The sequence below is a fragment of the Falco cherrug genome, chromosome Z, assembly GCF_023634085.1.
Source record: "Falco cherrug isolate bFalChe1 chromosome Z, bFalChe1.pri, whole genome shotgun sequence".
NCBI classification, from domain to species: domain Eukaryota; kingdom Metazoa; phylum Chordata; class Aves; order Falconiformes; family Falconidae; genus Falco; species Falco cherrug.
The window spans coordinates 50,824,619-50,849,134 of NC_073720.1; the positions used below are offsets into that span (position 1 = coordinate 50,824,619).

Sequence of the window (24,516 nt, forward strand, 5' to 3'; positions counted from 1 at the left end):
TCATTGCAAGTTAGGAATTAATTTCCTGAAAAGCATGGATCAGTTTGTGTTATATTTTAATGCATAACATTTGGCAAGACCACCTAAAAGGTGTTCCTTTCAAGGCTGGATGATAATTTGCCAAGAGCTGAAGGTCACGATTATGCATAATAAAATGTAGCAGATGGTTGTCATTATTATAACGAATGATAACTGGTGGCCTATGTACACAGTCTCGGCAGTATGCAATAATTCGTCATGTCCCCAAGTTACACAAGTGCAGCAGAGTGGATTGCTGCACGGTTCATCCTCTAATTTCTGAAAGCTTCAGCTCATGAGGGAATCAGTGACCCACTCTTAGGATTACACAAATCATGTCTGAACAGTGGGCTGAAGTGTAACAGCTATTCTTCTGTTCTTCAGAATTTTGAGTCACCAGTGTATGGGGATGATTCACTTCAGAAACTTCTAATTATCATTTCTAGTTTGGTTTGGGTTTATACCAGGCTGTTGTTGAGTATCTAGATACATTTGCTGCAAGTGTTTAGGAATACCCAACAGAAGATACCTATGTTATACATTTCACTCTCTGTCTAATTGATTTTATTATTCATGGCTGCGCGTGAAATTCAGTGTTATTTTTTATTTTATTTTGGGGATTTTTGCATCCAAAACCAGTGTATTATACCACAGGGACATCATACAATATATCACTTATAGTCCTGTTATAGTCCTGTAATTTTAAACAGAAAGACGAAGTTTGTTTTAAAAGCTAGTGGACATCTATCTAAAACATTAGAGTTATAAGTACTGTCCTACTTTCTGATGTGTTTATTCTGGGAAATTACTGTTCTCTACGCTTAAAGGTTTACTGACCTATCAATGGTATTTGTGGTCAACAAAATCCCACCATTTTTGGTAGGGAAAACCTGGAGTATATAACTGGTAGAATATTAATACCAAACATTCCTACCTAGTGATGCAAAGCAAACACAGTTATAGAAGTGTTTCTTTTCATCTGCTTCACTTAAGGAATTTTACAGCTAATTACTTTCTAAAGACCCTAAATATGACCTTTTGGCAGGAAAGGCACTGCTGCAGAAAACTATTGGTAGGTTTTTTTAAATACTTCACATAATATTCTTTTTCCAAATGGATTTTATGGCAAGGAATTTTATTTATCTAGTTACACTTGGGATTATGTAAGTGCTAGCATAGGTATATGTCTGTTTAATTATTTAAATAGAAGTACAACATACTGACTGTGGCGATGCATTTATTCTTAGGAGAATTTTTGCACAAGAGAATTTCATTATGAACACTCAAATAAAGGCTTGAATTATTTTAATTAGTGATACAGATTATGAGCTGCCAGGAAATAAAAATGGTTATTAAATGCAGACAGTATTTTTGTCAGTTTGAAGTGTTTTTAAAGCATGAACTATATTGTTCTGTGTTTTTACAGTGCATATCACAATAGATTACAGTCCAAATCTGAAGTTGCTCTGTGAGATTCTAAAGTAATACATTCATAGCACTGCTAGTTTGGGTTAAAGGGTTGTATGATGACAAGCTTAAAAGTAAAATCTGTTGCTCTTGAAAATGTCAAATTCCAAATCCATCCTTCTCTACTTAGTTAAAATCAGATGAGGTTAGATTAAGTACAGGTTAGTTCAGAAGAGCTTCTTTACAGCTGCCAGACTTCAGCCTCGGGTTCGTCTTCTGGGGAAACGTAGACTTTATTGTCTGAATACTAAAGGAATTTTTAAGTATGTCTTGCAAAATCTAATGTAGTTGGGAAACTACAGCAGCCTCCAGATTGTAATTATATTGCATTGTTGTTTTTCTTCTTTGTTTTTAAATTTAAAGTCTCTGAAAAATCTAGTTGGTTTAAGATTTCATTTGCAACATTAAGTTTGGGAAGTCAAGCAGTCAAAATATAGGAGAAACCCTGAAGCAGGATGAAGTGTCAGGTTTATCATAGCTTATTCTGTCAGTGTTCTTCTATAAGTTTAAGTATTTGTGACATGTGATGGGCTTTAAAAGAAAGTATCTTAAAATTATTTATTATTTTTAAAAATAAACAATAGGGCAATGAGGAAGATGGATTTTTTAATATTATTATTAGCATTATATGTAGTTGGTGTAAGAGCAGTTCAGGGAGTGATGGTAATTTATGGGGTTTTCCTATTCAGTGTGCTTGATATCCTAGTATTAATCATCGGGGGCTTTTTTAATACAGTATACCTCTGGAGGGAAGGCACATACATGTGCTGTTAAGATGTCTGCCATACATGAACTGCACAATTTAGATTTTAACAAACATACTCACTTCATGGATAACAAAATCGATTTTTGGCCACCTAACAGGATTAGAATGGTAATATTAACGTACTGTGATTTGTGTGTTTTAAAAAAATAAAATTAAAATGCTGGTTTTAAAGCAAATAGACCTTTGTGAAGTTGTCATGGTAATATAGTCATACAGTTGACAAAGCTCCCAGGTCATTCCAGGAAAACATAAATATTATTTTAAGACTATGAACTATTTTAGAGCCTGCTAACAAAAAACTTTAAAAGCAGAACAGAATTTTTTGTAATAAGGATCTGAAAATGTATTAGATTTTTGAAACTAGAATTGGCATTTTTACTTGCTCAGTCTCTGTTGTAGAAAATTCTGGCAATATATCTGTTGCAATATAATTGTTGCTGTAGAAAGCAGCAAAGGCTGCTTGTGGAGGTGAAGGCATCTCATGGCATTTGCACTCATTGGTATGTCTAACTCCTCTTTTTGCAGACATTGATGAATGCTCAATGAACGGGCTGCTGTGTGACAACGGGCTCTGTCGAAACAGCCCTGGCAGTTACAGCTGCACCTGTCCAAAGGGTTATGTATTCAGCACTGAGACAGACACGTGTGAAGGTGAAAAATCTGCAAGTTGTGTTCATTTTATTGTTTATCATATAATACTAAAGCTAAATGATCACAAAAGATTCCGAGTAGTGAAAATAACAGAGGGAAAGACAGAACTAAGATACTGCATCCATCATTGCATTCCGATTGCAATTTCTCTCAGTACCTTTTAGTATGGGGTCTTATCATTGAATTTATTTGCAAGTAGACAGTTGTCATGGTTTAACCCCGGCCAGTAACTAGCACCACACAGCCGCTCACTCATTCACCCCACAGTGGGATGGGGGACAGGATTGGAAGAGAAAAAGTGAGAAAATTCAGGTGTTGAGATAAAGACAGTTTAATAGGTAAAGCAAAAGCTGTGCACACAAGCAAAGCAAAACCCAAGGAATTAATTCACAACTTCCCGTGGGCAGGCAGGTGTTCAGCTATCTCCAGGAAAGCCGGGCTCCATCACACATAGCAGTTACTTGGGAAGACAAATTGGGAAGACACTCTGAGCATCCCCCCGCTTCCTACTTCTTCCCCCAGTTTATATACTCAGCATGACATCATATGCTATGGAATATCCCATTGGCTAGTTCAGGCCAGCTGTTCTGGCTGTGTCCCCTCCATATGTCCTGTGCCCCTCCAGCCCTCTCGCTGGCAGGGCCTGAGAAACTGAAGAGCCCTTGACTTGGTATAAACATCACCCAGCAACAACCAAAACCATCAGTGTGCTGTCAGCGTTGTTCTCACACCAAATCCAAAACACAGCACTGCACCAGCTACTGAGAAGAAAATTAACTCTGTCCCAGCTGAAACCAGGACATCGGTTCTTTTCTATATGAAAATATTTGCCTTTCCTTAGATAAAACATTTTTAAGCTTGAATAAAGGGGAATATATGCTTGCATTTGACCATGTAGCGAAGACACTGAATCTGTTATTTAGGGAAATGTGTCAGTTTTGATCACAGTCTCTTCTTTCTTTTCTCCCTTAAGTCAGTGACAATAGTTATTTCTAGATCAAATTCATGTATTTGTGATGCTTTATGTGGTGTTTGAATTGCAAGATCTGGATGCTCCTGCCTGTTGATAATAAAAATTGTCTTTTATTTTTAGAGTATAATCAAAATTGCTTTCTTATATTATGAATGAGCACAGATGTTAGAGCAATGAAAATGTTACATAGCAGAAAATAATGAGAAGTTTTAATTAGAAAAGAAAAATTAAGCAGGGCTGTACAAAAAAAGTCAAAATAGAAGCATTACCTTTTGTCTCAGTTTTTAATGAATATTGAGTAGTAGAATTTTACTGGTCTTTTCCATTAGTTTTTATTTGGTTCCATGATATGTAAATGTCAATATTTGTTGTCATTAGAAAACTTTTACAGTAAATAGTCTTCCAATTTCGTGAGTGATGGGGAAGCTATAATGCTTTGTTATGGAATACCTGTTATGTGAACCAATGTCACCGTCCAGATTTATCTGAAGCCCTGGAAGCCATTATTGTACTCAGCTGCTTGTTGTTACTGATCAGACACAAGTTACTGCCATACAACTAAGCAAACATATAGAAAGGAAAGTGGAAGCACTTTAAACCATCCTTGCTGTGTAAGATCAGACAGGGTAACTTACAGCATTACCTTAGCAGCATACGCTGAACAGGCTAACTTTGCACTGAAGCAGGTGGGGAGCATCCGTGCTCTTTGACAGTTTTCAAGAGGAGTGGAAGCAAGCATTGTGGGGTGGGCAGTTGTGTTTTGAATGCCTCCAGCTGTTTGGAAAGTGAACATGTGTTTACATTCTAAACATCTCATGAAGTGGTTTAAATTCTGGCAGTATCAAATCATTCACCTCTTCACTCTTCCTATTCAAAAGAAATGTTCTTTTATGTTTAGTGTATGTGTGTTTCAGAGGCCCCTTTTAAAAGTTAAAATTTCTGCTTTCCCTGTGTGTTACAAATCAGTAGCACTTGTTCGGAGTACCCCATGGATTTATTGTGCTCTCTCTGCTAAGCTGTCTCGATGCCTGGTATCTATCCACAATGTTCAGGAGAAATTTACTCTTCAGTTTCTGTCTATATGTTTAGTTTCCATGTACTGAATTATTTCTAGCTGTGAAAATAGCTTACCATGTGTCTTTAATGTGCGTGTTTCTTAAGGAACCTTCTAGACAGAAAAACTGGAATAGTACGGTAAAGGGAGATGTGTCTTACTGATATGAGGAGACCATCAACTTCAAAGCGTAACACTGACCAAAAGGTAGATGAATGAGATGCCAGAATGCAAAGAGCCTAGCCAAAATTATTGAAATAAAATGTCTCTGGACTTCCAAATATAAAATGTTTGTTTTTTTTTTTTTATGGTAATAATAGTAACATTAATATAAAGGCTCAAGATAAGGATTTGACAACAACAACAACAACATGGTTGCATCGAGCCACCACAGCCTTAGGAAAGAAGCGATCTTTTCTGTCTTCCAGAAATCCTTATCATTATTGTAGTGTGTTTTCTGCTGTGCTAGAAGTTTAGGGATCATAATATAGCGAACCAAATCTGGGAGTCCTTTATCTTAGTTTTTTTGTAAGGGGGGTGTAAGTGGAGAAGAGCATGAGAGAGAGTTATTCTGGGGGAATTCGTTTGAATTGATAGTTTGTTGAGGACAGGGTGACTTTTTTAGATAGCATTGCCAGCTGATATTGACTGCAAAACCATAGCATAAGAAAAAAGTTAAATTTAAGGTAAAACAGAATTAACAGGAAAGTATACAAAGAGAAGAACTAGCAGAAATCCAAATGGTAGGCATGTCCTCTCTTCATAGCACCTTAGTGCATTTTTTCTTAAGTGAGTGTACGTCACATTCTTAAGGAATGTGACGGCTTTCAAGTTTTCTCTAGGGGAATTAGGTACATTTTCCAGATTATCATTTTACGAATCAATTCTAAAAACATGAATAAAGAACCAGTATGATTTATTCAAACTAACACATTGTGGAGCCTCCTACAGTCACCTAGTAATGCAAGAACTGAGATATTTCACAACTCCAGCCAACCTGAACATGAGGTAGAAAATGCACACACACTTGATTTAAACAGGATTTTATGTAAATTAAAATCTGGTCTCTTGTGAAAAAATACTGAGATGGTTATTCAAGCTCATTACGTAAGGTTGTTTGGATTTCTGTTGGTGGGTTAGGTGAGATTTTAATTAATGCATTTACTTTCATTTTCTTTCTTTAACTTTTTTTTTTTTTTTTAGATCTTCATAAAAGTACATGCATCTGTATATGTTTGCAATATTTGTACTGTGGCTCCTGCAAAGACTGATGAAAGAGTATTATTTGATAGTCAAAAAAAATCTGCAAAAGAATAGATCTGTCCCTGTCTCACCTCCTTTTCATGGTGGCCAGCAGGTTTAGCTTGTTACTGAAAAGGAGGATATTTTGCCATCTTTGTAGAATAACAGTGGGTGTGCCTCTCTTGGCTGTATGTCATAACCCTTGTCTCCTGAACTCTGAGCAATGAGCTTGTGATTGGGCATGATTGCTACATTATTATTTAAAATAATAAAACTTTTTGTCAGTAGAAGAAAAAAAAAGTCCTCTTTGCTCATTTGGAAAAAACCCCACAAACCACCAAGCAAAAGATCATTAACTAAAACTTCAGATTTGTAAGAGTATTCTGTTTCTGAGCATAGTTTAGTGTAATCACCCTAAAATACTTCACATTTTTTATTGTCTGTACAGCAGAATCTGAAGGATTTCCAGTTTCTTTCAATATTATCTACATTAACTTACATACATAGGTCATGAAGGATCTGTCATCTCATCTTTAATATGAATCTTATAGTTAAATTGATGTTTAAATTTAGCCAAACAGGTAAAAAAGCTGATCAAGAGGAGTTTAGTATAAAACTGTCTGTATAACCCATTAAATATATTAATTTTTTTCCAATGTTGAGTGGATTAGCAACAGAGGAGTAAATTAATCTCTTTCTGTCCAAATTCTGTTTTCAAAGAAACACTACGTAATTCAGTGTGGAGCTGCAAGTTCACTAGTTGTAAAAAACTTCTGCAGCCAGAAGCTCTGTGTTGGTGCTCTGAAAATGCTCTGATGCTTGTTACTCACCAGTATACTTTTAATTAATATAACTCTTATCAGTTACTGTGAAGAAACAACAAAACCATTCGCTGTTTTTGTTTATAATTCAATTAAATTTTTTATCAGTTTGTTGTGGGGAGCAGGGGAGTTGTTTGAGGCTCCGGAGTCTGTGAAAGTTGAAATTTTTACAGCAAGCTCTGTGGTTTGGATTGTGTTTCCAGTGACATAACTAGTTAAATGTAAACCAGATGTGCTTTGAAGTTAATTTCCACGAATTTACAGTGGACTGTTTCAATTTTTGTTTCTCTGACATTGACAATGTACACTCACTTAAGAAAAAATGTAGTTTTAAAAAAACCCCTCTGATAAACGTTTTCAAATATAGTGGCTTTTATTTTAAAATATAAACCAATATTAAAATAAATTTGTTTTCTTGCTCACTCTTGTTAAAATTACTATTTAATATTCTTATAAGAAAGTGTATAGAAACAATTTTTGTAGTTTGTTTGCATTGTGCGTATGATGCTTTTTCACATGATTCAGCAGAGCGCTAATCCTGAAGTGCATCCATCCTTTAATTTTTTTTCCCTAAATGGTGGTTTTAGGGAGTAGTCCATGCAATATTATAAAACTGTTAATACCCAAAAGCTTTGAGACTTGATTTTTTTGTTTGTTTTGGGGTTTGTTTCTTTGTTTATTTTTCTTCTTTCCCTAGTATAATGCTGAAGTATGTCAAATGCATAAAGTAACAAACTGGTTTTTGGGACATTGGAAGCCTAGAGCATAGTAACAAAATAATTTCAGAAACAACTAGAAGTTAATGCCTCCAGATATTTGTACCCTAACCCTTCGTGAAAGCTGCTTTCCATCTTTCTGCTCCATAGAGAGAAATGGGATGAGTATTCCTTCATCTGCATCAGGGCAAAGTGGAATGAGGAGGAGTCTGGTTCTGTGACACATCTTCACTCACCACTGGTCTTGGTGACCAGCTTCTGCCATTCTCATCCCAGGAGATGGAAAGTGACTGTGGGATCAGTGAGGGGCAGGCACTGGCATTTGGGAAGGGTAGAAACTGAGACTGAGAGAAAAAGGAGGAAGGGTGAAAGGGTGAAAGGGGAGCAGACCGCAGCAACCCGGCGGGTTGAGTCAGCTGTTTTGCCAAGCAACACATTTGATGCAGACTTGTCTGAGGATTTAGACTAGGTCATCTGACTTTGGCTTGAAATGGACAGGCAGTTCTCCCAGGCTAGAAAGTGGTCAGCTCTGACAGCGACTTTTCGTCTTTCTGTTCTTCCTCATTTTTGCTAACCCGTGTGCTCAGTTTGAGTCTTTTTCTCTCCTTTCACTGTCTTTGGGTAGAGAATGAAGAACATGGCCCATGAAATCATGAGAGCTGCTTCATTCATAAGGCATTCAACTTTAGCTGCTCTGGCCCCTCCATCTCCAATTACTTATTCTTTTGAGGACACTGACTTCCAGGTGTGGCCCTCAACTGTGTTTTGTTAGGTTTGGGTTTCTTGTTAGCTCTGAAAACCCGAAATACAAGATGTGTTTTCCTGGAAGAAAAATTCTTGTAAACCTCACTTGCTAAATATCAGGGAGAATTAAAGATAGACATGATAACCTAATATTACATCTAATATTAGGTGTGTGAAGTATTTTGAGTTTCATGACCTTTTAAATATTCTGAATATGTTTGAAATGATGTTTTGGATAGTAGTAACTATCTGCTTATTACAGTGTTTTGTCTTGCACATTGGTTCTGTATGTGTGGACCTGTGTGTTGTTGGGCTGCCAGCTGTTAAAAAATGTGACATGAAAATCACCCAGTTTCAGCTATAAATATCTTCAGCAGACTTCAGGCGCTTGACCTATAACTTGCTTTACTGGCTGACTAAATCAGACTGGGTTTTAATTTTGCCTTTAAAAAATTCAGACACGATGTTTTGGTCATTTCCAGGATGATGTTGATTTGTGTATTTAGAAAAATGCAGACCTTGTGACTTTTTTTAAAAAAGCTGTTGCTCCTATATGCTGTTGCAGCTTGAAATGTCTTGAGTGGTTTTTGTGTCAGGATAGTGCCTTTGCTCTGAAGACGTGCTTGGACATGGCCAAGTTGTCTCATTTTTTATGTGCTCAGTGGAGACTTATTTTCAGTGTCTGAAAGCCCCAAATACTCTGTGGCACAGATTATGCCTGGTCCCTCATGGGAACTTCTCTGAAGTTGTTTCTAAAACTAGCTAAAAGCAGTGAAGAGTGCTTGCAACTGACTGGACAGAGAACCATGTCTCCTAAAAGCAAAGGCATAAATGCAGAGACTGATCAGACATCCCTCTGACCCACAACAGATCAAGCATACAATATGAGTTTCCAAAAATACTCTGAATCCCCAACAGTTGTGGTTCAGGGACTTCTGACACCAGAAGCAGGATCTTTACCTTATACATGCCTTGATTACTGTATTTTCCATAAACTTTTCCAGACCGCCATTGATTAATGCAAGCTTTCAGCATCCTAGGGCAAGGATTTACAATTTCTCTGCTTGTCATGTAAAGAACCATTTCTTTCCTTGTTTTGCTACCAGCTAGCTTCATTGGCTGACCATTTGGTTTTGGGCTTTAGGAGATGGTGAATATTTGATGCCTTTGATAGAAAGAAACTATATGTAGCTTAAATTCAGCTAATTTGACCTGTCTTCTCAATTTTTCTCTTTTTTTTAAAGCTAGCCAAACTGCTGAAGGTGTGATGGCAGATAGAAAGGAAGGAAAAGTGTGTCTTTTTCCAAGAGCATTTCTATATGGAGAATTATTTGACATATAGTGCATATTTAAGATTCTTTGTCTCAGTATGATCTGTTTCTAATTGTGGGAACTGGGTATTTGGTTTCTCTGCAAAAGCTGCAGAGACTACTCTCCACTACCAGGGACTGATGGCTGCGGAGAGAGCATGAGGCAAGGGAGGCAGGGAGCATACCTTGGATAATAAAACCTGAGGTAATTAAGTGTGAAATGTATTTACAGGCAGGAAAAGGGATGCAGAGCAGATAAATGTTGGTGAACCCTCCAGATTGCCAGCTTGGATACAGAAGAACTTAGAGCTTGCTCTGTCAGAACTCACTGGCTTTCTAGATCTACTTGATTACCTCTGAACTGCACTTCCCAGAGCAGTTAGTCACTACATGAGCAGTGCCAGACCCAGCCTGGCCCTACCTGCTGCTCTCCACAGTAAGCTGGCTCAGGACACAACCTGAGACAACACGACCGACCGACTGTGTCTAAGCAGGCTGTTCACAGAGACATGTACAAGCTCTGCTTAATGACCTGGGGGGCTACCAGCTCATAGTAGGATGAGGCTTACCAGCTTGGGGGTGCCAAGGCAGTTAGCCCAGTACAGCCTGCCATTGAAACTGTGCGCAGGTATTCATGTAACACACTGTCTTGACCCAATAAGGCCTCCTAGGTTTTGTATCTCTGCATCTGTGTATGACGGATGTGTAAGTAGGGTAATCCACAAGTTGAAGAGCAGACTTCACACATTTAAGGCTCAGTCACTATCCAAAAAATTACTGGCATTCAAGGACAAGTCCTGTTTGTAGGTAATTCTATTTAGTAAAAGGACTGTTAAAACCAGCTTTTAAATTAAGTGCTTGCTTTTGGCATAAGAGGTCACAGTTTCCCAAGTTTACTGTGATCTGAGCATTTTCCATCTCTTTTTGTTCCTTCTTTTTCAAATAACATATACATAATTCAAGGAGTATTCTAAACATGTATTCCTTCCTACAACCCCAGAAGATCATGAAAGAATACATCTCTAGTAAAATTAAGGCTTGATGCATCATAACATACAAAATAGCGAATGGTACTTTTTTCATGACTTCTAAAAGATAAGGGAGATATCTTACTTTATCTTGAAAATGATCTCTTGATGCTATTAATGTTTCCAGAGCTTAACTAGATGTTGCATTAGCTTATAATTAAATCAGGCTATTTTGGTTTATGGATAAGACATTATTCTTCAAGCGCTACTAGCAGACATGAGCAAGCACTAAACAGGTTTGTTTCTGGCCCAGCAAAGGAACTTTCTGGTTGGATTAGAATGTATGGCTTGATTCAGGACTCAAATAAAAAACTTAAATTGGTTGCATTCAGGAAGAAATGTTGGATATGCATCTGCAATTGTTCTTTGAAAGAAATTACTAGTATTGTTTTAATCTTAACACTGATTTAACTTTAAAAATAATAATCAGAAAATAATAATGTCTGCAGGAGTCCTATTCTTACATGTGAACAGGCTTAAAAAACAGAGGGGCAATAAATAGAAGTAGTTAGGGGCTAGACAGAAGTACCATTTGCAGTATTCTAGTTTCCACTCCTGTTTCTTGAATGCTTTCCAGAACTAGAGAATCACAGCCAGCATTGTAATATTTTGCTTCTGACAGGGTTTTCTTAATTCTTCTAAAGCCCTATGGAGCCATAAATGACAGAAACAATAAGGCCTTTGTTTGTCTATTGCATGTTGTGGCTGTGAATGCATTGCACTGTATAAAGAAAGAGTTTTTTTTTCTCACAGGACAGTAATAATTGTTGCTGGAAAAATTTATAGTCCAAGTTGTTGGAAATTAATATCTTTGTGAAAATGAGCCGCTTAATTAACACTTTCAATATATGTGCTCCTATACACATGCACGTACATGCTGTCTGTCTGTCCCTGTATTTTCTGACTGTCATGCTGAGAGGAACAGGGCGGGACAAATACACCTGGCAATCTTGGCAAATCATGGTCCACAGTAGCATTTATACTGTATAATGCTTTTCAGAAGCACATTGTAATTCTAACAGTGTCTTTTGTTTCTGGATTATAGATGTAAATGAATGTGAAAGCAGCCCATGTGTCAATGGTGCCTGCAGAAACAATCTTGGATATTTCAGCTGTGAATGTTCACCTGGCAGCAAGTTGGACTCTACAGGACTGATATGTATTGGTGGGTATTCCCTCCTATTATTTTACCTTTTTCTTACTAACTTGAAAAATATTGATTACATAGATTAATTAAGCAAAAAAACCCCCACCAAACCATATTTGGGTAGTTCCCCCATGATAGCAGGTGATACATCTAGTTCTGTAGGTAAGACCAAACAAACACATACTAATTTGCTTCTGTGGGATCAGGAACAAACTGAAAGAAATCTAATTTATGAGGATGTCCAGACTATGGTGAAAGTGGCGAAATGCATGTACTGATTGATATGAGAGAGTGGGGTTGTCTTATTGTAATAAGAATTATTTTGTTCTTTGCGAGAATGAGGATATGAGTAAAGTTATAAGTGATTAGTTTGGTAGTTGAGAAACTAAGGCAGAAATGCCCACTCAGTTCTTTGGCCAGTTTCAAATCTGAGACAAGAAAGCAAGTAAAACTGGAGGAACATCTGCTCAAATAGTGGTAAGAAAGCACGTGGCTTCTAGGGCTCAGGACATTCTTCATAAACTGTGAAGACTGACTTTCCTAAGTCATTAACATAAGGAAATGTTAATGTTTTTTACATTATAGTACAATCTTATAGTTTACCTGGTTTGTAGGAGGCTGGTAAAAGTGAGTAAGACAGATACGAGTTTGTCAGGATCCCTGGAGCAGATGCATAGATACACACACACACACACATATATATGTATATATATATATAAGTATGTATGTATAAAAATAAATATTGTTAGCATCCTTTGAGGATCCTGTTGCATTGAAAAAAAGCAGAGCACTGCACAGATTTTATTGGTCCTAGCTGCAACAGTTGTCTGCAAGATGTCATTGACATTATCTTGGTAAGTCATTGATTAATGTATTTTTTTTCTTGCCTTTCCAAGTAAAGTCTAGTCTAAGGATTGGAGACATCTGTACTTCTCGGGTGATCACAAGCTGCCGTTGTTTCATCTTACTTGTCTAACATAATTGAATTCATTGTAAGAGATGTAAGATAAATTGGATTGGAGTGTCATTAATAACTGGATGATGCTAATTTTAAATGTTCCCTTTATTTTAAAGTGGATTTTTCTTGTGTTCGTGATTCAACTTTCTTGCCTTGCCAAGATTTTCTAAAGATAGGAAACTGAATGCAGAGACTCAAGTTTCCATATAATGATGGAGTATGTCTATGCCCTAATAAGTTTTTCTAAGTGAATGTTACTTTTGTGCCTAAGCCTTCTCTTAAATTTTCTTGTAGCATCACTGGACAGTAAGGTTTAGTATTGTTTTTGTTCTTTTTTACATTGTGCTGATTTATTGATATGACCACACTAACCAATGGTTTTTTGTACTGCTTATTTTTAATCTTGTGTTTTCATATCCAAAAGTGCTACAAATTCACTAAGGGCCTAATTATAGCAAAGTTCTGGCTTTACTTTGCAAATGGTTTCTATTGGAATGTTTACAGTATGAGGTCTCATTTGGCCTGAATATTAATGATATGTAACATAAAATTTAAACAACAAAACCACCTGATTAGTTTTCTGTACTACAGGTGACACTACGTTAGGACAGAAGGGTCAGAAGTACAGTTAATGTGAGACATACAGACCTATACTGTTAGAACCCAGTTGTATGTTTTCCTTCCCTGGCAAATTTCTATTAGAATTGGTAGTGATGAGAGGAAGGCAGACTGGATTACTGAAAGGTGAGTAAGGGGTTGGAAGAAGTTACAAGTAGTTTACTGTGTGAAAAACTTGCAAATACCCTTGTCAAATATGTGCCATTTTCAATTTGTATAGTAGAGCAAGTCGTTTTTTTTCTGTTACCACTGCAGTTAAAGACTTGTATATTGAATGTATTTACCCTGATTTTTTAAGTGGATTGCTCCTGTAAAGCATTCCTCTAGCATCAGATAGGAAAAGCATATGCTGAAACATAAATGTGTAGCTAAAATAGTATTGTGGTTTGGGAATGTGTTGTATTCTTCATAAGAATCATCAAAGTAAGGTAATGTCAGACTCTGACACCTCTCTAGATTTTTGGGGGGGTTTCTTTCAAATTTGCTCTCATGTCAGAACCAGAATCAGTCCTACATTATAAGATGAAGTTTTTCTTTCTTTCATGATGATGATAGATTAAATACGGCACAAAAATTTCAAGTAAAAGCACATGACAACAATATTAGAATAAGAAAGGGTTAACATAACATCTCCATTAATTTTATTTTAAAAAATTATTGCTCCAATATGTTTGTTTCTACTTGGTCTTACTGCTGATTTTCACTGTCTTGTGGACTCTGGTCATGTATGGAACATTATACTGATCTTACATGGAGAAGCTATATGGCTGGTACGTGTTCTTTACTCAGTTTGTGGAGACTTCAGTCTCAATTCCTCCGGTTCCTTTTCTTGAACTGCCCAGGTGGCTTGATCCATTTGTGTCTGTGTTACCTCTAGAAATCGAGCATAGATGAGAGCCATTTGTCTCTTTCTGTGAGCTTTCCTAAGTAGAAAAAAAATGACTTGCTCAAATTACAGACAGAATTCAAATCACAGTATTTGTGCTCAAATTTAAGCTCAAAACTCCAGAAAATGAGGGTTGTTAGTTCAGCAGTTACAATAAAACCATTCTGAAAACGTGTTGACATATTTTGCATTTATTTTGCTTGCACACTGACAGTGCTTGCAACATTGAGGCTGAACTCTTAGATGAAAAAAGTGGCATTGTTTTTGAAGTACATCTGTTGATGGTAGAAGTGTTGCACTAATATTTTGGGAATTGCTTATACAGTAAAGATACTGCCATTCATATTTTTTGAAATATGTATTTAATACATTGGTCTTCTGCATGTTTTAGTCAAGATATGTGGAATTCATACAGTGCACAATAAGTAGGCTGCCATCTGCCTGTAGTATGCCTATATTCTTCTCCAAGTCAGAATCAAAGAGATGCAAGCAACAGAAAGAATGCTTTGATGCTGGATAATAACTTTTTCACCAAAGCAAACATCACAGTGACTGCCCATTTTAGATTTCATCTGGACAATGGAGATTATGTAAAATAAAGGAAATTAACTGATAGCCTGAAAAAAAGATAAGACAAGCAGATTTTGGCAGGATAATGTAGATGCAGCTGGTGTGAGGAAAGTCACCTGCTGATTTGTATAACTTAATTTTTCAGACATTAGTTTGCTTTTTCCATCATGTAAAGTTGGCTTCTAAAGAGAAATAATATTGCGCTCAAGAAACTTCTAGTGAATAAAGCAATGGAAGCACTTACGTTTTGATAACGTAATGCAGAGATATCAATACATGAACAGCAAGCTGGATATGGCATAAAAGAGCAGCTAAAGAACCTATTCCCTTTGCCTAAGCTGGTCCCTGAATTTGGACCATGGAACAACCAGGAGCATGCTCATCCCATGACTGGCTAAAGACCTGACCCACTAATGACTGTCCAGGTTTCATCTTTGGTCTTGTTATGTTAACCCAAGTCTTGACTAGCTAAAGACTGATCAAGGTGTGCAAGAGGTGCATTTTCCACTCTTCTATACCCCTTGTTCAATTGTTCACTTTAAGTGTGGTGCTCTGCCCCACACATTTGTGACCAATCTATATAATTAACATAATCTGTTTTACATTTAATGAAGTACGTTGCCCAGTTTTTAGGGATGATTCCAGTCTTGGGCCAATTTTTTTTTTTCCCTGTTACTTTACAGAGGAGGATTGGGCTTTCTGTGGTCTAAATAATTTTACAACATGGCAGTTTTGTAGAAAAGTTGAAGTTGTTTGAAGAAAGTAAGTTGAAGTGATTCTATCTTAAGCGTATTGCTCCTAAACATGAGATACTGGTAATACTGATCAATAACACCAATAGTAGGTAGTCTGGCTTTTTGTACATATAATATACGTAAATCTTAAAGCCAAGTCCTATTCCTCTTTCATTAGTCACCTCATTAAATTAATCTGGGCCACTTGCTTAGCTTTGAGCTCAGAGTATAGACATGCATTTAAACTCCACTCAGTTTGACTTCCCAATCTGGGTTAGATCTTTACAGGCTGCTTTTGCTATCTAATCACAAAGATGGTTGTCTCCTTCAAAAATTTTATACCGTTTGAGTGTAACATTGTAAAAACACTGAGCAAAGGTACTGTAGGTACAACTTCTAAAGAACATGACTGATTAAGGATCTAACATTTTAAAAAATGCCTTGGTCACTGAAAGCAGATTTTAAGACTTGAACATTTGGGTACCTAAAAGAATTTCAGAGGAGTTCAGGCAGCAGAAACAATGCTTGTGGCTATGCTCAGTGGCTGCCTAGCCTGGGCAGCCGTCAGGAGGGGCGGCCTGACATGGCTGGACACTTACTGGAATGGGTTTGCCCTGAGCTGTTCGGAGTTCCTAGCCCGGCAATCCAGTTTGTGATTCAGGGCTGGCTGTGCTGTGGCTGAGCCCCAGGGACCAGAGAGTAGAGCATAACCTAACAGGCATGTTCAAAGCATAGCTGATGCACCAGCAGAACCAGACCCCTAAAAGAATATAGCACAGCCCTATCCCCCACATTTTTACCTTTTTTTTTCCTTCCTGCAACCTTGAAGGTTCACCAAGGGAGACAGAGGCAAGAGCACTGAGCTGGAGGGTACTGAGGGAACCGAGGGTGCTGGCAGAGGAGCTGGCCAAGCCACTCTCCATCATTTATCCACAGTCCTGGCTAGCTGCAGAGGTCCCAGAAGACTGGAGGTTAGCCAGTGTGATGCCCATCTACAAGAAGGGCAGGAAGGAGGATCCAGGGAACTACAGGCCTGTCAGTCTGACCCCAGTGCTGGGGAAGGTTATGGAGCAGGTCATCCTGAGTCTCATCACATGGCAATGCAGGACAATGGGGTGATCAGGCACAGCCAACATGGGCTTATGAAGGGCAGGTCCTGCTTGATTAACCTGATCTCCATCTACAACAAGATGACCCACCTAGTGCATGAGGGAGAGGCTGTGGATGTTGTCTACCTGGGCCTTAGTAAAGCCTTTGGCACGGTCTCCCACAGCATTCTCCTGGAGAAACTGGCTGCTCATGGCTTGGAAGGTTGTACTCTGTGCTGGGTTAAAAGCTGGCTGGGTGACCAAGCCTGAGGAGTGATAGTGAATGGGGTTACACTCAGCTGGCAGTTGGTCACAAGTGGTGTTCCCCAGGGCTCAGTACTGGGGCCAGTCCTGTTTAATATCTTTATGAACGATCTGGACAAGGGGATTGAGTACGTGCTCAGTAGGTCTGCAGATGACACAAAGGTGGGTGGGAGTGCTGATCTGCTTGAGGGTAGGAAGGCTCTGCAGAGTGACCTGCACGCTGGATTGATGGGCCAAGGCCAGTGGTATGAGGTTTAACAAGTACTGGGTCCCCAATAACCCCAGGCAGTGCTACAGGCTCGGGGAACAGTGGCTGGAAAGCTGCCTGGTGGGAAAGGACCTGGGGGTGCTGGCTGACAGCCAGCTGAACGTGAGCCAGCAGTGTGTCCAGATGGCCAAGAAGGCCAACAGCATCCTGGCTTGTACCAGAAACAGTGTAGCCAGCAGGACTGGGGAAGTGACTGTTGCCCTGTACTCAGCACTGGTGAAGCTGCACCTCAAATCCCGTGTTCAGTTTTGGGTCCTTTACATCAAGAGGAATATAGAATGCTGGAGCATGTCCAGAGAAGGGCAGCAATGCTGTTGAAGGGTCCGGAGAGCAAATCTTACGTGGAGGGGCTGTGGGAACTGGAGTAGTTTAGTCTGGAGAAGAGGAGACTTGGGGGGAGAGATTGTAGGCAGGTTGTGGTAGGTCTCTTTTCCAGATCACAAGCGATAGGACAAGAGGAAACAGCCTCAAGTTGTACCAGGGGAGGTTTAGATTGAATATTAGGAAAAACAGCTTCCCTGAAAGGGTGGTCAAGCATTGGAACAGGCTGCCCAGGGAAGAGGTGGAATCACTGTCCCTGGAGGTATTTAAAAAACATGTAGATGTGGGTGCTTAGGGGCATGGTTTAGTGATGGACTTGGCAGTGTTAGGTTAACGGTTGGACTTGATCTCAAAGGTCGGTTCCAACCTAAATGATTCTATGACCCAGAGATCACAACCTCTGCTTTTGTTGTAATGTGTATTTTAGACTGATCAGTCACTAGATAAAGTAAATAAAGAAATCCACTGTAGTATCTGGAGGACCACTGCTAGCTGTCGGACCTGGACTATAAAATGCCGCAAGCAGTGTGCTGTTGCTCACTTTTAGTGACAGTGCTATTCCTTTCCACCACTTCTGAGCTAAAACGTGTACAAAATGACTCTGATAGAAAGTTTTCTTCTAAAAGAGAGCCTGCACTCCCTTGGCACGCTTTCTACTTGGTGGCATGAACATTGCATGCTGGCTGTTTTTGCTGTGACAGTTTCATGTTGTTTTCTATTCCACTGCAGATAGCCTGAAGGGGACTTGCTGGCTTAACGTCCAAGACAGTCGCTGTGAAGTCAACATCAATGGTGCTACACTGAAATCTGAGTGCTGTGCTACCTTAGGAGCAGCTTGGGGCAGCCCATGTGAGCGATGTGAATTGGGTATGCCGTCATATCCTGCATCTTTTGGGAGAAGAGAGGAAGTACCACTAGACAGATTCTCGTCATTTTCTATATAGAAAACAAACAAGCAGACAACGCAGAAAACTATGAAATGAAGTTGTCTTATTTAGTATCACGTGTAATCACCAACATCAGAGGTCATTCTAATAATGTTGGAAGCTACCAGGAAATAACGTGTATATAAATCTTTCAATAATTACATATTTCATCTCCACATGGAGTGTGCATTGAGATAGGGAAGTAAGGACTGCAATAATAAAGTGAAATACCTGTAAAAGTCTGGAAGGCTTTTTATGTTGCAGGCTGTTAACACTTTTTCCAGCCATTTTTTAACTCATAGCTTGTGTATAGTTATTGATTGCAGAATAGTACTACTATTAGATTACAGGGCTGAAGTTAGATTACAAGTCTAGAAGTTAGAAGCAGGAATACTAACTGTGTGCTCTAGTTTGTGGAAAACATGCTGTGCCACATTCTCCCCATAAAGTTGCAGCTGAACCAGTGTCAGGACATTTTAGCCTTTCATTTTTAATTGGAACGATAATTGTCGGCACATGTATCCCATCTAACAAATATGGTGCAAAAATCATCCAAAATGGCTCTTAACTGTGCAGTGAAGCATCAAAGATACTACTTTGGACTCCATTAAGCAGCATGGTCACATTAGACTGGTAAAACTAATAAAAAACCTGTTCAATCTAGAAATCTAGAGAGTTAATTAGCTCAAACTGGGTCCATTTGGCTATTTAATTTGCTATTCTCTAACTAGTTAAATTTCAGCAAGCTTTCACGTCACGTCATCATGTTACATTTTCAATGCATATCCTAAACTAACGTCATTGCTCAGATCCTTTATTAAGCTGCAGTGGAAAAAAAAAAAAACTTTTAGTGATAACTGGCATCACTAAAGCTTTAAATCTTCAGGCATCTCTACAGGAAATTTATCTTTCAGCTGCATCTGAGTGCAGAGATTGATATGTTTAGATGCTAAACATTCTGGTCTCTATTAAGGAAAGCACATGAGAAAGTAATTGTCTAAGATTTAATTTCCTCAACTATTCATATAATTAACATGTATGAGTCAGTACTTTTCTTGATTTGAGGCTAGAGCACTCACCACCTTACACAGTCAAATTATTAGAGAATTCCAAAGATACATTTATTTTTTAAACTATTTACTCCTATATTTCTGTCATTCTAAAGCAGTGACGTATCTTTCTGGCTTAATTCCAGACACAGCTTGCTCAAGAGGATTTGCAAGAGTGAAGGGTGTTACCTGTGAAGGTGAAGTTTCTTCTTACTCAAGATGTCACTTTTTTTCCTTTGAAAATGAAATTAAAGGGAATTTATTATGTTGTTGGTTTTATCAAGATAATAATATTGAGCTTAGATGAACACCTTCAAAAACAGTTACTGACTGTTGGGAAGGTTTTTTGTTATGCTATTGGAGAACTGCAAAATGATACAAAAAGAATGGAACTGTTCCTTCAAAATACATTTAATCCCTTTAGTTTTTCCTTTCTTTCAGCCATGTGCATCATCTTGTCTTAGAGACAAGAATGTGGCATCTTAGTGCCCTATGACTTGAGGATCTTGCAAGAGTCCCTTGAGATTGGCCACATGCTTTTTCAGAACAGTGTTCACACCCTAACGCAGTATGGATGAAAGCCTCTCTCTTTCATGTAGCTTAAATTCTCAGTAAAGCTGTAGCTGTCTCCTTACAGGTAGTATGTCAGTCAACTCTCCATTTCCCCAACAGATGTAAATGAATGTGATGTTTTCCCGGGGGTTTGTCCCAACGGGCGGTGTGTTAACAGCAGAGGCTCATTCCACTGCGAGTGCCCTGAAGGACTGACACTGGATGGAACAGGGCGAGTGTGTTTAGGTAAGAGTGCCCTCAACTGTTCCAGCTTTTTGGCTCTGTCAACACTTGTCCAAAATTATTCGCAAAGGCATGTGAAAGTACATTTCGTTTGTTTCTGAATTCAGTTTGTTAAGCATATGTTTTAGTTTATGCCTGCTTAGATACCAAGCACCTATGCCAGTTCAGGGAAGAGCTGTTAATTCCCTGGGGCAATGTGAATGCTTGTGCTAAGACTTGCTTTGCCCATAGTGCAATCAATAGGCTTTACTGGAGTGCTGCACTTGCTCTGGCTCCCGTTCATGAGCACAGATGTCCGGCTCACTGGGAGCTAGGTGTTGAGCAGTCAGCTGGTCAGCCAGCAGCTTGTAATGGAGTGTGTTCAGTGCTCTTCTGTATTGCTGTCTGGGCATTTCATGAAACTCAGATGCTACCTTGTAGCATGAATATGCTGGTGCAAATTAGTCTCCCTGAGAGTGATCAAAACAAGTGTAGATAAAAATAAGACCTCATCTTTGTTGTACGGGTTGGTATCTTCTGCTGACAAAACATGATGTCCATGAAAAGACATTTATTTCTCTAGGAAAGACTTCAGATAGAAAACATACTGAGCCCCAGTGTAAGTGCAAGAAAACAGAAGTATCCTGTAGGAGGACTAATATCCATCTTTAGAAATCAATGGTCAGAGATGAAAAAAAGATGAAGTCAGAATACTGGGTGTTTAGAATAGTTTCTGGAATCCATATTAATTTTTCTTACGAGTTCTAAGGACTGTAAGAATACGATTACTGACAGCATTGATTTCTTTTAAGAAAACACTGCAGCAGAAGGAAAATATTGTCAGCCCTTGCTTCAGATTTTTGCACTCTAAACCTTTATTTTTTTTTATTTCAACAGTGTTTGCTTTCCTCAAGCAGATTGAAATTTAAGCAAATACTTTTGCTTTAATTGCATTATGCCTTACCAATAGCTGTTACAAACAGTTACCAGGCTATGGGGTTTTTAGATGAGTGTAATTCTAGAAATATTTTTTAAAATAAGCAGAATTTTGAAATTAAGCACATGTATATAATCAGTATCAAAGTCTCAGAAAAAAAAGGAACAATTCACAACTAAGTCTGCTGGGACGCACATATCCATTATGATTATGTGTATCTTATGCAGTTTTGCATGTTACGTTTTACTTGGTATTCCGCCATCCCCCAACCCCCACAAACAGTAAGTCTGTCACCACTCACTGGCATCTGTAGCCATCAGCCCTGTATTACTTCTCAATGACAAATTTGATGTGGACAGGTGTGAATTTAAATGTGGTTGATAGATATAATGAAAAGTTGGAACAAAAAAGCCATTTTCAAGCAAGACACAGGATTCCTTTACTCTCAAAACCATGTTGCCTTTTCTTATTTTAATGAGAAAACGACCTTTTCTATTACAAGATACTTGTCTTCTCCTATGCTATACAAGCACTTTGCACTACGTAATGTTTTTCTGAAATACATTAAATGTATTTCTGAAAGCCACTACAGTTATTTTAGTGCACACAAATACTTTTTAGCAGTATGTTTGCTGAACTTCTGGAAATGAAAATAAATATTATCTTGATGTGGAATAGTTTACAGGAAACCATGAGTATTCTTTGAACGATTTCCATTTCTTATACTTGCTTCTAAACTGTTTAACTTCAGATGTGCATAGGGAAATTTATAAGTCTGCACAACTTCGGAGGGCTTGTATGGAAAACAGTTCATCAACTCATCTGGGTTATTTTTAGATTTTGCATCTTCTCCAAAGCTTTTTGTGCTAAGCATTTAAGCGTTCTGTTAAGTTTGTTAAAGCCTAACTTCCAGTCCAGTATATCATGTGAAACATGATGTGTCCTTGTGACCTTCCTTACACAATGAAAATAACTCTATTTTCCTGGAGAACATTAAGCTACCAATAAATTTTTCTGTGGAGTATCATGGACATCTTATCTCGTACTGCCATAGTTTTTACTGTCCATTTGCTATTATTGGTATTATTTGCCAGATTTTTGGAATTTGGGAATAGAAATGCTCCTATGTTGTAGAAATTAGCATGAAGAGGCTTAAAATCCTAAATTTTATACAATTTTGTGTTTTAATTAATACTAATTTTTTAATAAAAAATTTAAACTTTTTCATTAGTGAAATGCAAATACGTGAAAAGTGTCAAATATACTGATGCTTTCAAATGGTTTTTTGTTGTTATTTTTTACTGTATGTGAGATAAAGCAAAGCTGATTTCTTACATGTACAGACCAGTGTGTGGTACTTCTGCCAGTTGGCTACACAAGTACAGATTTTGCCTGCATACTTGGTTGATCTATATTTTGGATGACCTGCTTTTTTGCAAATGGGACCCTTGAGTATAATAATTATTTTTTCTGGTAACCATATTGTTTTCTCCTGTTAACTGGTATTAAAGTAAGCCTAATGTTGGCTAGCAAGAATTTTTTTCTGTATTCCTTGTATTATTAAACTAATTTAATAATACAAACATAGATGGGTTTTGTTGGGGTTTTTTTGCCATGAATGCAGGTCAATTTGTAAATGAGAATAGTGGATGCAGTAAGGAAATGCATGTGTCTGTCCTATCAAATACACATAGAAACCTAAAAAGCAGCGTTATGTCAGAGTTGTCGTGTATTTTGATATTGGAAGACAACAAAAGAAATGCTTCTGCTTTTATGTGGTACAACAGAGATCCAGAAACTTAAGTATAATGCAATATTAGCAACTTCAAATGGTTAAGCATTGTGCACAAGTGTAGAGTCTTGAGGAGAAATCAGTCTTCCAGAAACTGAGCGTCACCCATACTCGTGCCTTAGAAATAGGTGCTTCTGAAAAACAGAAAACTTTAGCAGAGGGTAAAATGCCTATTTGTTTTTGTAAAATGAGCAGACATTCGCATGGAGCAATGCTACCTGAAATGGGATGAAGATGAGTGCATTCAGTCTGTGCCTGGCAAGTTCCGTATGGATGCCTGCTGCTGTGCTGTGGGTGCTGCCTGGGGCTCCGACTGCGAGGAGTGTCCCAAGCCTGGCACGAAGGAATATGAGGCTCTGTGCCCCAGAGGTCCTGGGTTTTCCAACAGGGGAGATATTCTAACTGGCAGGCCATTTTATAAAGGTAAGGGCTCATTCTTGGATTTAAAAGTTAATTATAGGTGCATCTGGGTGAACGTTCTAAAACAATGCCAGGATTTGTGTCTGTGTTTGTTACATGCTTGAGATGAGAGAAGTTACAAAGATGTTTTTCTGAAAGAGCTGACCTTCCAGGTGGGAAGATTTGTTTGCATGGTGCTCAAGATTGTTGTGGGGACCTAGAAGGAAAATGTGCAAAGTCTGAATTTGCTGAGGAGAAAAAAGAAATGGCTATGACAGGACTGAAGGAAAGGGAGCTCTAAATGGTGAGAATAACAGAAAAGGAGCACCTTTTTTAAAGGTAGTGCTTTGCAAAGAGTGAACTGAGAGTCAGGTGAATTTCCATAAGGTCAGGAAGTTAAGATGTAAAGGTAAAATATACTAAAATTTGACCAGGGTTCTCAGAAAGAGAGACTGAAGAAGAATGCATTCTTTCTATTGTTTGCAGAATTAATAAGTGATTAAAAGGGAAGGGTGTCTCTTGCATTAAAATTACGAGGGCAATGATAATGAGAAGTTGCAGTGATAAGGAAGTAAATAAAAGCCTTTTGTGCAATTTTTACTAGCTTCACCTCCTGTAGAGGAATAAAAAAACCCAAAGAAACCAAAACAAACCACCATCAACTAACTGAGGATGCTGGGAAATGTTAAGAAACCAGATCTAAAATATTTTAAGTGACTGGTATATCAGAAGAAAACCTAAATTTCTGTGTGCAGAAGCTGAGGTGATCCAGAAATATTTTATTATTTTAATGATTTTAAAATTACATATTCTGAAGCATTTGTCTTGAAATATATTGAGTAGCTTGAGAAAACTTTAATGGATTGGACCTCTGCTTCACCATAAACAAGTTCTGATTTTTAGGAATTACTATTCTCAGGCAAAGCTCTCAATGTTCGGTGATAATTTACCAAAAAAAATAGGAATTTAATTATAATAATACAATTGTTTAATTT

General features: G+C 38.0%; 1 protein-coding gene across 1 annotated transcript in view; it reads left to right on the forward strand.

Annotated features, from left to right (window-relative positions):
- FBN2 (fibrillin 2) overlaps positions 1 to 24,516 on the forward strand; it is a 178,786-nt gene that overhangs the window by 91,787 nt on the left and 62,483 nt on the right. The window contains exons 19-24 of the mRNA XM_055699766.1: positions 2,777 to 2,902; positions 11,836 to 11,955; positions 18,374 to 18,511; positions 19,766 to 19,816; positions 20,292 to 20,417; positions 23,318 to 23,545. Of these exons, the coding sequence (XP_055555741.1) occupies positions 2,777 to 2,902; positions 11,836 to 11,955; positions 18,374 to 18,511; positions 19,766 to 19,816; positions 20,292 to 20,417; positions 23,318 to 23,545 (789 nt within the window). The remainder of the gene's footprint in view (positions 1 to 2,776; positions 2,903 to 11,835; positions 11,956 to 18,373; positions 18,512 to 19,765; positions 19,817 to 20,291; positions 20,418 to 23,317; positions 23,546 to 24,516) is intronic.